The sequence below is a fragment of the Jaculus jaculus genome, chromosome 5 (assembly GCF_020740685.1).
Source record: "Jaculus jaculus isolate mJacJac1 chromosome 5, mJacJac1.mat.Y.cur, whole genome shotgun sequence".
Classification (NCBI taxonomy): Eukaryota; Metazoa; Chordata; class Mammalia; order Rodentia; family Dipodidae; genus Jaculus; species Jaculus jaculus.
The window spans coordinates 1,908,582-1,923,763 of NC_059106.1; the positions used below are offsets into that span (position 1 = coordinate 1,908,582).

General features: G+C 41.8%; 1 protein-coding gene across 2 annotated transcripts in view; it reads left to right on the forward strand.

Annotated features, from left to right (window-relative positions):
* The first annotated feature begins 1,931 nt into the window (after window positions 1–1,931).
* Dars1 (aspartyl-tRNA synthetase 1) overlaps window positions 1,932–15,182 on the forward strand; it is a 64,007-nt gene continuing 50,756 nt past the window's right edge. The window contains exons 1-4 of one of the 2 annotated variants that reach the window (XM_004668152.2): window positions 1,932–2,057; window positions 3,660–3,717; window positions 4,897–4,989; window positions 10,850–10,952. In XM_004668152.2, the coding sequence (XP_004668209.1) occupies window positions 1,986–2,057; window positions 3,660–3,717; window positions 4,897–4,989; window positions 10,850–10,952 (326 nt within the window). In that variant the 5' untranslated portion in view covers window positions 1,932–1,985. The remainder of the gene's footprint in view (window positions 2,058–3,659; window positions 3,718–4,896; window positions 4,990–10,849; window positions 10,953–15,182) is intronic. The other variant, XM_045150933.1, reaches the window with a different exon arrangement.

Genomic DNA, 15,182 nt, shown 5'->3' on the forward strand with positions numbered 1-15,182 from the left:
TTGTGTTAAGCATTGTATAAGACACAGGCAATGAAATGATTGGTCATGATTGCCACCCATAATGCTGCACAGGGACCGAGGCTGATAGAAGGTCCATCCTGATATATGCTGGCTGCATAGAAGTGACAAATTGTCTTGGACACATAGTTAGCAGCCATTGGTCTGGCAAATGCATCATTTGTATCTATCAGGAAAAAGCCAGAAGTAAGAGTATATATTTACAGACTTGCTCCAAGTTTATGAACAAAACAAGAGTGGTGTATCAAGGCAAAGGGGTCAAAGAAAGAAGGGCACGGAGAGGCCTCATGGACAGATGGAAAGATAAGATCTCTACCTTAGTAAAGAGACAGCAGGTGTGGTATACATTCAGATTCCTGACAATCAGTTACTACATTAGTACTAAACTTGAAGGAAGAAATGCTTCTAAAAATACTACAACGAATCAAATTCATAGGCTCCTTTGATATTGGAATCCTGTAAGTATAATGGAATGTATTTTGCAATAGAATGTTCTGTCTCTTCCTAAGCAATGAGCAAATTCTGCTGCTTGTGGAATCACAATGTCCACATTACTTATTTTTTAATATATTTTTACTTATTTACAAGCAGAGAGAGAAGGGAGACAGAGAGCATTAGGGCCTCCAGCCACTCCAGATGTATGTGCTACTCTGTGCAACTGGCTTTACGTGGGTACTAGGGAATCTAACTCAGGTCCTTAGGCTCTGAAGGCAAGCACTTTAACCGCTGAGCAATCTCTGCAGGCCCCACATTAGTTATTTTGGCCAACAAACTAGAAGCAGAATATGAGATGTTTCACTTCCAGGCAGCCAACATGTATAAAGATAGAACACCTGTCATCTAGGCGCCCGTGCAGTATTGAGTGGGAATCATGTCTAATTTCACTGCCGGTGTTTAAATATAATGGTTAGCACAAAGGAGTTAGGATTAGGACAACATTTTACACTACCTGAAATTAACTGGTAAGCTATGGCAGGACAGAGCCCCTCTGTCCTGTTAGTACTGTACCCGAAGACCTAATTAATACACTCCAATGAATTTTCATTGCATGGGGTCTACTGAAGCCCTTAATAAGTATGGACCTTGCCACTTGGTTCTGGGTTGACAGTACAAAGGCAATTGAAACTCGATGACTACAGAGAGGTCCAGCAGGACAAAGGTATACGTCTTCAAATTACTTTTCATTTCCAAATGACTTACTAATGGCTTCCTGATATAAATCTAATTTGGGGAACTTCACCCTTTGGACATCAACATTATGCACTTCATCAGGTCAAAGCAATGGGGGCAGGTATGCGGGTTTTGTTGTTGCTATTGCGTTCCCAACTCACCTATTACGTTAGTACCTGCACCCCAACCTGCCTCAGGAAGCCAACTGCCTATAACTTGCGACCTCTCGACCGCACATGCACAGCAAAAGCTTATCTAAAGGCTTCCTAAGGTGGCAGGTGTACACTCCATTGGGCAGTGGCGCCGGGAGTGTCCAAAAGAGGCTAGAGAGATGGTTCAACAGGTAAGGAAGGCGCTTGCCTACAGAACCTAACGACCCAGGCTGATTCCCCAGGACCCACGTAAGCCAGATGCACTGCAGGCGCACGCACCTGGAGTTCGTTTGCCGTGGCTAGAGGCCCTGATGTACCCAAGGTCGCTCCGTCTCTTGTCTGTTTCTCTCTCTACTTGCAAATAAATAAATGAATTAAAAAAAAAAAAAAGAGGTCAGAAATGGGGCGATTAGGCCTTAAGAGCTAGAAGGCGAACAACGCAAAAGAAGAATGAGGTGGGAGGGCCAGGATAAGGCACCCAAGGGCAGGGCCACTCGTGGGCGGAGCCGGGAGCCGCGGCGGCCGCGAGATCGAGGGCGGCGGAGACGGCGGCTCTCGCGATCTTTCCGCCGCGAGAACGAGGGGCCGGCGTGTTCCGCGGCAGCGTGCGGGGAGCGCGGGAGTCGCCCCCAGCCCAGCGTCCCGATGCCCAGCGTCAACGCCAGCGCCGGCCGCAAGGGCCCGGAGAAGCCGCGGGAGGTCACGGACGCGGGGGAAGTGGGTGTCCTGGTTCCGGGCCGCGGCGCCGAGGGGGAGCGGGGCGGTCGGGGCCGCTCGGGCTGCTTCCCGGCCCGCGAGGCCGCGCTGCCCCTGAGCCGGAAGTGGGCCGGGGTCACCGCGGCGGCCGGGCTGTGCGCGTTCCGCACGGGGCGCCGCCGCCGCTGCCGCCCGGCCGGCGTGCACGGCCGCCGCTGCTCGTCGCCCGCGCGTCCTTAGCGTCTCCTCGGAAACGACCGTCTGCAGGAGGCCGGTGGGGCCGCGGCTAGCGCGTCCCCTGAACCGGCTCCCCTGACCCCGCCCCCAGGCCCCTCACTGCGTTGCCGAAGTCCGTGTGTGGACAGTTTATCCTAACTTACCGTCACCTCCGCCTGCCTCCTAGAATATTCTGCAAAACCTACATTATAACTCATTCAGAATATGACGCTTATACGGTACTTGCTGAAATGTGACTTAGGAAGACACCTTTCGGAGAGAGCTCACACACTTTCACCCATTTATATTGATTGTATAACACTATATTTGTTTTTGTTTTTCGAGTTAGGGTTTCCGCTCCAGCCCAGGCTGACCTGGAATTCACTGTGGAGTCTCAGGCTGGCCTTGAACTCTGCCTCCCCAGTGCTGGGATTAAAGGCGTGCACCACCATGCCCGGCTTGTATGACACTATTTTTTAACTATGACCCAAGTGACATTTGTGCTTAAGTGTATTTTATTAATTTTCAAAAGTAATTGCTAAAGGCTGGTAAAATAGTTCTATGGTAGAGTACATGCCTACCACATGTGAGGCCATGGGTTAAATTACTCAGCCCTTCAATCCCCCCCCCAAAAAAAATGCTCTTGGTTTAGTCATAAAATCCAGTGTTCTTCAGATCTGAAAGAAAAGAATCCCAACAGACTGGCGTAGAACACCAGGAACATTGTTTCATACAGATATTAAATTATGTCATAAAAATCTAAGGATATTATTTTTGTGGGTTAGTGTGTTTAATTATATAAATTAGTAGTGTACCCTTGAAAACATAGGTCTAGGTATAAGTAAACATTCCACACATTCTATAACTTTGTAGCTAAAACCAGATTATTTTAGAAGTAAATGTTAAATAAAAAGCCACTTATTTAATATAATTATAGTTGGTTAATAAGCACGGCATCAATTTTCTTGTATCCTGTCCTAACATTATGGCAGGAAATTTTATCGTATTGTCACTATCTGACACTTGCAACCTGTTATCCTGAAGCTGGTTTTTAGAAAAAGGAAGCTGGTAAATTTTCTGTTCACGTCTTACAAAAGGAAAATTGTAGTTAGCTTATATCCAACATTTCCAGTTTCTAAAAACTGGACATCTGGTGCTTAGAAACCTTACCCAAAGTTGGTTCTCTTTGAATATCTGCCTGTAATGGGAAGTTAATAAAACTTTGGTACTTCATCCTGCTCACAGAGGAAATTTATGTCCCTGCTTTGAAGTAGATTAATCTATTTTTTGAACAAGGGCACCAAGATGTGTTGTACATGTGTGTCAGTTTGTCTGAGGCTGCTCTTTTCCATGGTGTATCCATCCACCATTGTTGTTGGTGTTTAAGTTATGACAATTTTTCCCTAGGATTATGCTAACGAGAGATATGGACTGTCTTCAATGATACAATCACAGGAAAAACCAGGTTAGTAGCGTTGTGATTATGAAAGCTTTTTCTTTTTTCTTTTTAACTCTAGGGAACATTTAATGAAACTTGAAATAGGCTAGGCATAACTGAAGGCATAGTGTCCAGTGAATATCTTTGAAAAGCTTAAATGACACTTATTGCCCAGATAGATGTCATTACTCTATGTAAACATTGTCTGTTTACTGGGCATGGTGGGGCATGGCTTGAATCCTGTTCTTTGGGAGTTAGAGGAAGGAGAATCTGGAACTCAGGACATCTTGGGCTGCATAGCAAGTTTGAAGCCAGCCTGGGTTATAAGATCCTGTCTCAAAGAAAAAGAAAAGAAAAAAGTTGTCTTGGAGTTCTTAATCTAGAAGAACAGATTATCTATTTGTTTGCACATGCCTGAACCCCAGGCAGAGGCTGGCCTGGTCTATATGAGTTTTAAGTCAGGGCTGCATAGCAAGACCCTGTCTCAAAAAAGATTTGGAGGCTGGAGGGATGGCTCAGTGGTTAAAATGCTTGCCTACAAAGCCTAAGGACCCAGGGTTTTGATTCCCCTGTATCCACATAAAGTCAGATGCCTAAGATGGCACATGCATCTGGAGTTCTTTTGCAGTGGCTGTAGGCCCTGGCATGCCCATTCTCTTTCTTTCTCTTCTCTATTTCTCTCTGCTTACAAATGAATAAAGAAATTTAAAAAAAAAAAAAGATTTGGGACTGGAGAGATGGCTTAGCAGTTGCTTGCTGCAAAGCTAAAGGACCCATGTTTAATTCCCCAATGCCCACATAAAGCCAGATGCACAAGGTGGTGCATGCATCTGGAGTTTGTTTGCAGTGGCTGTATGCTCTGGCACACCCACTCTCTCTGTCTGCCCCCCTCTATCTCCCTCCCCCCAAAAAATAAATATTTTTTTAAAAAAGATTTGGAAAACAAAAGAAGATTAAGAATTATTAAGGTGAGCCAGATGTGGTGATATATGCCTTTGATCCCAGCACTGTGGAGGCAGAGGCAGGGTAGGATGATCACTGGGTTTGAGGCCAGCCTGAGACCACATAGTGAGCCTCAGCTACTGCGAGACTTTAGTTGAAAAACCAAAAAAAAAAAAAAAAAGATATATTGAGGTGATACCAAGTAAATAATTACGACCTCTTCGTGAATTCTAAATCTGCAATTTGTCTTACTATGTCCTGCAGATCGAGTTTTGGTTCGCATTAGAGACTTGACAGTACGGAAAGCGGATGATGTTGTTTGGGTGCGTGCAAGAGTCCATACAAGCAGAGCCAAAGGTAAGACGTGTTCAAGGATGAGAGCCACTTAGATAAGGTCACCAAAGTTTTTGACTTAAAAAATCCTGTAGACCAAAGTAAATCTATAAAAAGCATAACAAAAAACTTTTTCTGAGCTGGATGTGATGGCTCACACCTTTAATCCCAGCACTCAGGAGGCAGAGGTAAGAGGATTGGTATATGAGGCCATCCTCAGACTACAGAGTGAATTCCAAGTCAGCCTGAGCTAGAGACCTTACCTTGAGCAAAAAATAAAAATACAAAAAGAAATCACTGTAAAGAATTCGTGATTGGTCAGTTTTAGGTTCCTATCAGACATCCAGACTTCACTGAGCCTTTATGTCTAATTAGCAACTCAAAAGATAAACATAAAATGAAGAAAAATGCTATATGACAGTGGATTGCAATCCATAAAACTCAACTATAGGATGGTGCACAGCTTTAACCCCAGCACTTGGGAGGCAGAGGTAGGAGATCGCCGTGAGTTCAAGGCCAGCCTGAGACTACATAGTGAATTTCAGGTCAGCCTGGGCTACAGTGAGACCCTACCTCAAATAACCCAAAAACCTGGTTTCTTTAATAAGTAAATTGAATTAGAACAAACCTAACATACTTCTCAACCAATCACTTTTTAAATCCCACTCTGTTATACAGGAAAAGAAAAAAAATGTAGGACATTTGAGACCACTGGAAATTTAAATTATTTGATGTCTTAAAAACTAATTTTGTGCCGGGTATGGTGGTGCATGCCTTTATTCCCAGCACTTGGGAGGTAGAGATAGGAGGATTGCTGTGAATTTGAGGCCACCCTGAGACTACAGAGTGAATTCCAGGTCAGCCTGGCCTAAAGCAAAACCCTACCTCCAAAAATCAAAAAAAAAAAATGTTTTTTTTTTAGTTGATAATAGTGCTGTGTATGGCCTAATCTTTTAGAGAGCTATACTGAATGTGTAGAGGTAAAATAGACTTAGGATAGAATAGGGTATGAGGGGTGGGCAGACTGAGTGAGATGGAAGCAGTTGGTAATTAGCTCAGTACATGGGATTATAGATTATAAGTGGTATCATTTACAGATAATGATCATTTTTCCCATTTTCTTTCATGTGTTTTATCTCATTTCTTGTTGGTTTTTTTTTTCCCAATAATAATAAACTCTCCAATACTGCAGGAATTGCCCAAAAAGGAAATTTTCAAATAAGGGAGTTTTTTCAGTGTTTTAGGGAAGGAAGGATTATGTATTAAGTTATTAGAAAATGAAGCTGGGGTCCTGGAAAGATGGCTCAGAGGTTAAAGGCACTTGCTTGCAAAGCCTGATGTCCTGGGTTCAATTCCCCAGTACCCACCTAGAGCTAGATGTACACAGTGATACATGCATCTGGAGTTTGAGTACAGTGGCAGAAGACCCTGGCGTGCTCATATTCACTCACTCTATGGCTCACTCTCTGTCTCAGATAAATAGATAACAACTTTCGAGAAAAGAAAGAAGGGAGGAAAGAAAGTGGTCCTGGGGAGATGGTTCAGCAGTTAGATGCTTGCTTGCAAGGCCTGCCAGCCTGGGTCCAATTCCCCAGTACCTATGTAAAGCCCAAAGTGGCACGTGCATTTGCAGTTCATTTACAACCTTTATATGCTCCTCCTCAGCTATGCATAAGTGCAAAGCCCAGTGCACATGCTTCGAGCTCCGCCTTCTCTTCAGCTTCCCTACCCTGAAAAGTGTCTGTCTCAGAATCCATATACTGCTGCTTCTCATATTGGGCTTTCTTTTTGTGACTTTTGCTACTTAAAATTAGTCTCCAAGTCCTGCTGTTTTTAGTATTACTAATACAAAAGGCTTTGCTGTGTCCACTGAGAAAATAACCTGCTTTGGATATTTTTACACCATGAACTATAGTACTCTTGTCCGTGTGCTAGGTAGAAACGGACCAGCAATGTGTATTAAATGTCTTTAAACAGAACCTACACAGATTATGCACCAGTCACTTGACAAAAATATGATAGACTCAAGCCTGAAAAAAATGAGCCATACGTTTCCCTTAGGAACAATGATTCAGTATTAACTAATTAAGCATTTTGTCAGCTTTACAACATCTCTATCTCTAGCCCCAGTTTTTCAGCATTTTTAATTGGAAAATTCTATTCAGTTGTTGTTATTGTATATGAGTTAAACATTTCTGATCTAAAAAATCTAAACTCTGAAATGCTCTAAGATCCATATTTTGTTTCCTTCACATACCTTCCAAGAAATGAATTTGTTGAAACAAGACATTCGAAATAACAACGATCAACATTGTAATCATAGTAATTTATAATGGAATTCTAAGTGTTGAACTATTTTTGGAATAAGAACAATTAGGCAAAGATATGTTTATTTTCTTAGTATAATGCTAGTTTTACTTGAAATTGTGCATAATCAGATTTTTTATCATTTTTAAAAATTATTTATTTGCATGCAGCACCATATGCACATGTGTATGAACACACCAGTCTCTTGTCATCTGGCTTTACATGGGTACTGGGAGATTGGACCCAGGTAGGCAAATTTCACAAGCAAAAGCCTTTAGTTGCTGAACCATCTCCCCAACCCTAGGTTTTCATCTTTCTTTTTTAATTTTTTTTTATTTTTTATTTTTGCAAGTATAGAGAGAGAAAGAGAGACAGGGAGAATGGGCACCCCAGGGCCTCCAGCCATTGCAAACAAACTGCAGATGCATGTGCCACATTGTGCATCTAGCTTCACATGGATACTGGGGAGTCAGACTAGGGTTGCTAGGCTTTCTAGGCAAGTGCCTTAGCCACTGAGCCATCTGTAGCCCCCATTTTTCATCGTTTGTTTTTTACTCTCCTTTATTAGAGGGAGAGAGAGTGTGTGTGTAGGTACACCAGGGCCTCTAGCTACTGCAAACAAGCTTCAGGACATGCACCTCCATGTGCATCTGGCTTATGTGAGTTCTGGGGAATTGAACCTGGATCCTTAGGCTTCGCAAACAAACGTCTTAATTGCTAAGCCATCTCTATCTCTAGCCCCAGTTTTTCATCATTTTTAATTGGAAAATTCTATTCAGTTGTTGTTATTATATATGAGTTAAACATTTCTGATCTAAAAAATCGAAACTCTGAAATGCTCTAAGATCTGAAATTTGTTTGGCATGTACATGGCACAAGTAAAATATTCCATCCTCTAAAACTTTATTCCATATTTTGTTTCCTTCACATACCTTCCAAGAAATGAATTTGTTGAAACAAGACATTCGACATCATTTAATACCCCTTGCTAGATTGTTTTTCAGGAGTATTACTATTTAGATCCATTGTGTTTTGAATATTACACTTTTAAAAATCTTTGTTCATTTGAGAAACAAACAATATCAGCTTGCTTCCACTTGCATTCCTTTGACAACCAATGACATTTGATTCCTTGAATTTATTTACTTTCATTTTCTACTTTTTTGAAATGTTAACTGTTTATTTTTTGGGATCTCAGTGTTCCAATATATAAGATTTATTACTTACATGCTGTGCATATTAACTCATGCAGATTATGCATTCATATTTTTAATATAAATATTCTGCCATTTTTTTTAAGTTAGGAAGTTCCTTTTTCCTCTATTATATGGTTTAATGCTTAATTCTATCTTTGGTTTTTTTGTGGTAGTATCTTGCTCTAGTCCAGGCTGACCTGGAATTCACTACAGGTTTAGGGTTGCCTTGAACTTACTAGTTTCTCCTATCTCTGCCTTCTGAGTGCTGGGATTAAAGGTGTGTACCACCATGTCTTGCTCCTTAATTCCATTTTTTTAAAAATTTTATATATTTATTTGCAAGCAGAGAGAGAGAGAAGAGAGGCAGACAGAAAGAGAATGGGTACCCCAGGGCCTCTGGCCACCACATACAAACTCCATATGTATGTGCCCCTTGTGCATCTGGCTAACATGGTTCCTGGAGAATTGAACTTGGGTCCTTTGGCTTCTCAGGCAGATGCCTTAACAGCTAAGCCATCTCTCCAGCCCCTTAATTCCATCCTTTGACTGGTGTTCTTTGGTAGGGAGAAGGACCTGGCACATGCTAAATGTGTGCTCTTCCACAGAGTCACTTCCCTGGCTCTTTTCCTCTCAGCCCTGGCTGGCTCGCACTCACCATATGGCTGAGGATTACCTTGAACTACTCATCCTCCCGCCTCCACCTCTGAGTGCTGTGATTATAGGTGTGTACCACCACACTTCTCACCTTTTTAAAAAATAAAATAAAATTAATGTTTTGTATTCCATCTAGAATCAACTGTCTCTTAGTTGAATAGGACTGATTCTCAGTTCCTGTGTTCCATTGATCTGTTTTTGTATTTGAACTACTGCATCCTACATAGCATTATGGCACAATTATGCCCATGGGCCAGTCTCCTCATTACTTCAGTTCTTCCCTCCCTCCCCTATCTGTTGCCTCTTAAGTAGAAAAAATTTAAATTTTAGATTATATCTAACAAATTAAATATATAAAGGAAGTGATTTTTTTTCTGTATCCTTCACCACGGATTCCCCTGGCAGAGTTAATATCCCTTCGGTGTCAAGCCTGCTAGAATTTCTCAGGTTCCCCTTAGAGCATGGAGTGAATTCATTTGGTTTGTTTGGTTGGTTTAAATTTTGTGGGGGGGGGGGAGAAGGGAGGGGGAGAGAGAGAAAAAAAAAGTGGGCTACTGCAAATGAACTTCAAATTCATGAGCCACTTTGTGCATCTGATTTTATGTGGCTACTGGGGAATCAAACCCAGGCCATGGGGCTTTGCAAAAAAAGTGCCTTTAGCTACTGAGCCATCTCCCTAGCCTGAATTTTTTTTTAACATGTTGAATCTTGAATGTGTCCTGGTACTGTCAGCATTCATTACATTCATTTTCGTGTTGTGGAAAGGGGAGAAAGCATAGTCAATCTTTATATGCTGCGCACATAAGTGATTTCAAAGTCTTTACTCTATACTAAACCTTTAAAGGAAATGTTACCCACTAGTGCTGTTCTGTGCAGTGTTGGCCCTTGGCAGCGCCAACCTGTATCGTCTGCCTGTGCTCACCCTTGTTGGTCGGTCCTTCAGAGCCATCCTCTCTGTCTTCTGTGCAGTTTATAGCATTCATCACTGCATGGCTGTGATGAATCCCGAGTGCTGAGATTAAAGGCATGCGCCACCATGCCTGGCACATCTTCCATTTCTCTCGAAAACTGTTTTTAGTGTCTTGCTGTGCTTTTAGTACCAACTCTTAGGATGATGTCATTTTGATCCACTTGCCAGTTTCTCTGGTAATTGTTTCCTTTTTAAGAATTTACTTCTTCAGGGTGTCCAGGTGGGCTTTCCCATTTCTGAGAACCCCCCTCCTTGGCAAGAGCTCTTCCTACCTTCCTTTTCTTTAGTTCCATAAATTCTATAATAAAATATTCCTAAATTGTACCCTTTAAAAAAAAAAATTACTTCTAGGCAGGCATGCCTTTAATCCCAGCACCTGGGAGGCAGAGGTAGGAGGATCGTCATGAGTTCGAGGCCACCCTGAGACTACATAGTAAATTCCAGGTCAGCCTGAGTTAGAGCGAAGCCCTACCTAGGGGTTGGGGCGGGGGGGATTTTGCTTCTATCTGAATCACACTGCAAAACAAAGTAGTTCATTGTCTCCTTTTTGATAAAAGCTTGTCAGTCATATGACTGCATGGTTAGTACCTTATGTATGTACTGTTTAAAGCTCAGTACAGTTTAAAGCTGTGTGTCCCTGGGTGTGTGTTTTTCTCATTCAGGGAAGCAGTGTTTCCTGGTCCTGCAGTACGGAGCATGGTTACTGTCTGGGCTTGTCCTAACTAACTGCAACTTGTGTTCTTTCTGCCCCATTCAGGGAAGCAGTGCTTCCTGGTCCTGCGGCAGCAGCAGTTTAATGTCCAGGCTCTGGTGGCAGTGGGAGACCACGCGAGCAAGCAGATGGTTAAATTTGCTGCCAAGTAAGTAAGCAATTATATCCTGTTGTCAGAATAAACAATGGTGGGAACCAAGACTCCCAGGGGTTTGGACCATTTTCATACATTAACATCAATGCTTCGTTTGTTTAAAAATGTAGTTATTTAAATTGTCAGTTCAGTGTTGCTTGAATACATTAAACTCACAAAAGAGAAAATATGGAGCACAGGCTGGAAATTCATTGGAACTGCTGAAGCAGCACTCTTTACAGACAAGTCACATTTACTTCCAAGCAGAGTGACAAAAGGCCTGGCAGAGCACTTATTCTGTGTTTGCTGAGCTTCCTCCATCCTTTCTTCCCGCTCCCCTCCCCACCCCCGCTTGAGATTTCCATGCTGAGCAACAAGTTTTCTAAGTGAAGAATAAAGGCATATAAGGTAAAAGAGTGTCCTTCTGCCTGAGATTTCCTCCTGAAAGAAGTAAAGCTGTCAGTGTGCTGTGCTGTGCATGAGGGCGGGTCCTGGAATGGAGTTAGAACCTGCTGCTTCCCTAGGCTGCCTGGTTCCAGGTTCCTGCAGAAGCACATCACTTGGTTAGCTTGCAAGAGGCAGAACCTAGAGATGGCAAAGAAGGGTGTGTTTCAGGCTCAGAGTAATGAGATTTTATACTTAATAGTTGCTGACTTGGCCAGTTGTGTAGGTGTGTTTCTTTCAACATAATCAGAACTGCGTTCCCATGACAATGATCAAAGAAGACATGGGAAGGTAAATGGTCTCTGCATTTTACATAACAGGATACTTATGGGGTGAAGGTTTGTAAAAGAAGTTAAACCTAGAGTAGATGCTGTTTTTATTATTTTATTCTGTTCTTTATATATATTTTTCCAAAGGTAAGTTAATGTAGATGGAATTGTGAATTCTAGAACTCAAAAAGAACTGAAAAATGGTCTAATGAAACATCTGAGTTTGTGTTTGGACCTTCCCTGACCCTGGCACAATGTTTGACTTATTGTAGGGTTTGATTTTGAGATTTATTTATCAAATTTAGTTTTGTCATTTCATGGATATCCCTGTACTCATGTTTAAGTTTTTCAGGACATGAATTTCATCAACTCACTGGTAAATTTAGTAGTGCTTTTTCCTGTTTGTGTGCTAGTCCCCCTGTTCCTCACTTGACCAGTTGCCCAGAGAGCTGCTCTCGTGTCTTCTGTAGGTTTGCTTGTTTCTATAGACAGCCATCCAGTCTTCTGTCAGTGTACCTACAGGTGACTCTGTTCCCTAGAAATAATCTACGTAGAGAACCTTCCATGGAAAGGAAGAAAAGAACCTTGGAAACCTTAGACATATATGCTACATTGGGTTTAATGTTCTTAAAAATACTGGAAAACAGGGCTGGAGGGATGGCTTAGTAGCTAAGGCATTTGCCTGCAAAACCAAAGGACCCAGGTTCAATTCCCCAGGGCCCACGTTAGCCAGATGCACAAGGGGACGCACACGTCTGGAGTTCGTTTGCAGTGGCTGGAGGCCCTGGCGCGCCCATTCTTTCTTTCTCTCTCCCCCTTTCTCTGTCAAATAAATAAAAATAAAATACTTTTTAAAAAAATACTGGAAAACAGTCTACCTTAAACAAATAAATCTATGGGTTTTTATTAGGATGTGTGTAGCTGCAGTAGTACATTCCTAAAGTAAACATTCTGGTCTTTTGGAAATCCTATTAACACTCATATTCACTGAGAGGCATTCTCCCAATGGACAGTCAAGCAATATCTTTAGAAGTAGACATACTAAACTACTCCACAGAAAAAGTTATTTTGCATCTTCTCAGGAACTTCTGGGAATGGAACAAGAAACAACAATTGATGTCAACTAAATTTTACAAACAGGAAGAACTACTTGCAGACAGGTCCCAGAGAGAAACTAGTTCTGTAATGTTCTTGTAATTCATAGGGGGAGGCCATACTGTCGGGTAGATAGCATGGTATAGGAGTGATTTTTCCTTGATAAAGGAAAATGTAGATAATTGGTGATTCATAATTTCTGAAGGGGAATTCAGTCAAGATCTAGATGTAATTCAGTCTTAACAAGTAAGCTGTAAATTAGATTAAAAAACAAACAACAAAGACCATGTAGCTGTTAATCCCTTAATAAGTAGACTTTATATTAATAGCAGTGTGTGGGAAAAGGTTGAGCTATTGAAAATTATAAAGCCTTGGATTGGTTATATGCAAATGAATGGAGCCAATTTTATATAATAGGCTTAACATATGGTACTTAGGTTATAATCATATAAATCTTGGCAATGATATGCTGAAGAATGGAGCCAGAGTAATAAAGATAAGTGCAGTGGTAGCCTTTATTACCGCATGAAATCAGAACTTCTCATGACTCAGACTCTTGGTGCTAAGTGATGAGCTTGTTGTTTGGGTTGCTATAAGATGACTTAGGAACATTGGTTCAGGCTTCCAGGTGAATCAGTATCTTGTCTTTTTTAAAAAACATTTTTATTTATTTATTTATTTATTTGAGAGCAACAGACAAGAGAGATAAAGAGGCAGATAGGATGGGTGCACTAGGGCCTCTAGCCTCTGTAAATGAACTCCAGATGCATGTGCCCCCTTGTGCATCTGGCTAACGTGGGTCCTGGGGAATTGATTCTCTAACTGGGGTCCTTAGGCTTCACACGCAAACGCTTAACCACTAAGCCATCTCTCCAGCCCTTTTTTCTTTCTTATGAGAGAGGGAGAGGCAGAATTGGCATGCCAAGGCCTCTAGCTATTGTAGTCAAACTCCAGACACATGTGTCACCTTGTGCATCTGGTTTACATGGGTTCTGAGGACTTAAACCTGGGTCCTTAGGCCTCGCAGGCAAGTGCCTTAACCGTTAAGCCATCTCTTCAGCCCAGTAGCTTATCTTCTGAAAGTGAGTTTTGACTACTGTGATAGTTCAGAAAACCTGACCCTTAAAAGTTTAAGTCTGAGACACTTGTCCTTTCTAATTGAAGTACATCAGTATTGTCTTTATATACATGGTACTAATGTTGGTGAAAAAATATTGTACTAAGAAAAGAATTTTCTGCTCTGTTTGTGAATAATAATAAATCAAATACAGTTGTGAAGTTGTGGTAGTTTGAATATATGGCCCCATAGATTCAGGTGTTTTATCAAAATTGGGTTTGCAATTTCAGCCCCTAACAGGATGCAGACTTCTGGTACAAGGGTTGTGTCACTGAGGCAGACCTAAATGCAGAGAAGCTTTAAGCTCTGGTGGTGTCCCTGCTTCTTGTGTTTGCTGGCTGGTGGTGGTTTCTCTCTTTGCTTAGATTTATGAATGGGAGCCAACTTCTGCCACTGATGGGACTTCCCCAGATCTGTATGCTTAGATAAATCCCTTCTCCTCCCTTAAACTGATTGGTTTGATGTTCTTCCCAGCATCGTGGAACTGTCTACATCAGAAGTAAGTTGTGATAAACCTTTAGAACTAAGAAAAAGCTGCATCAACTTTTATTTATCTTTCAGAATCCTTCCTAAAAATTACGTTTATCATCTAGTTATAATCTAAACATTGTGTTTTATTTAAAGTGGATATGCAAGGCTGCCACATGGCTCATCAGTTAAGGCACTTGCCTGCAAAGCCTAACCACCCAAGTTCAGTTTCCCCATTAACCACATAAAGCACAAAGTGGCACATGCGCCTGGAGTTTATTTGCAGTGGCTAGAGGTCCTGCTACTCCCATTCTCGTTCATTCTCATTCTCTCATATTCTCTCTCTCTCTCCTTGCAAATAAATAAAAGAAATAACATGGGTATGCATTGACTGCATTGTGATATTAAGGTAACTTTCATTTATCTTTGAAGTCACCTGTTCTTGTGGCACTGTTTGAACTGGGAATTACATAAAATAATAATCTATGAAATTTTTATGACTTTAAAATTTAATGACGGGCTGGAAAGATGTCTTAGTGGTTAAGCGCTTGCCTGTGAAGCCTAAGGACCCCTGTTCAAGGCTCAATTCTCCAGGACCCACGTAAGGCAGATGCACAAGGTGGCACATGTGTCTAGAGTTCATTTGCAGTGGCTGGAGGTCCTGGCACACCCATTCTATATATATCTGCGCTCCCCCCCACCACCCGCTGCCACTCTCAAATTTAAAAAAAAATGTTAATGACTCTGTGTGTTTGTGTACCTGTATATATATGTACCAGGGTCTCTTGCTACTGCAAACAAATGCCCATCCAGCTTTACACATGTGAATGGAGACTTGAACCTAAGGATTTG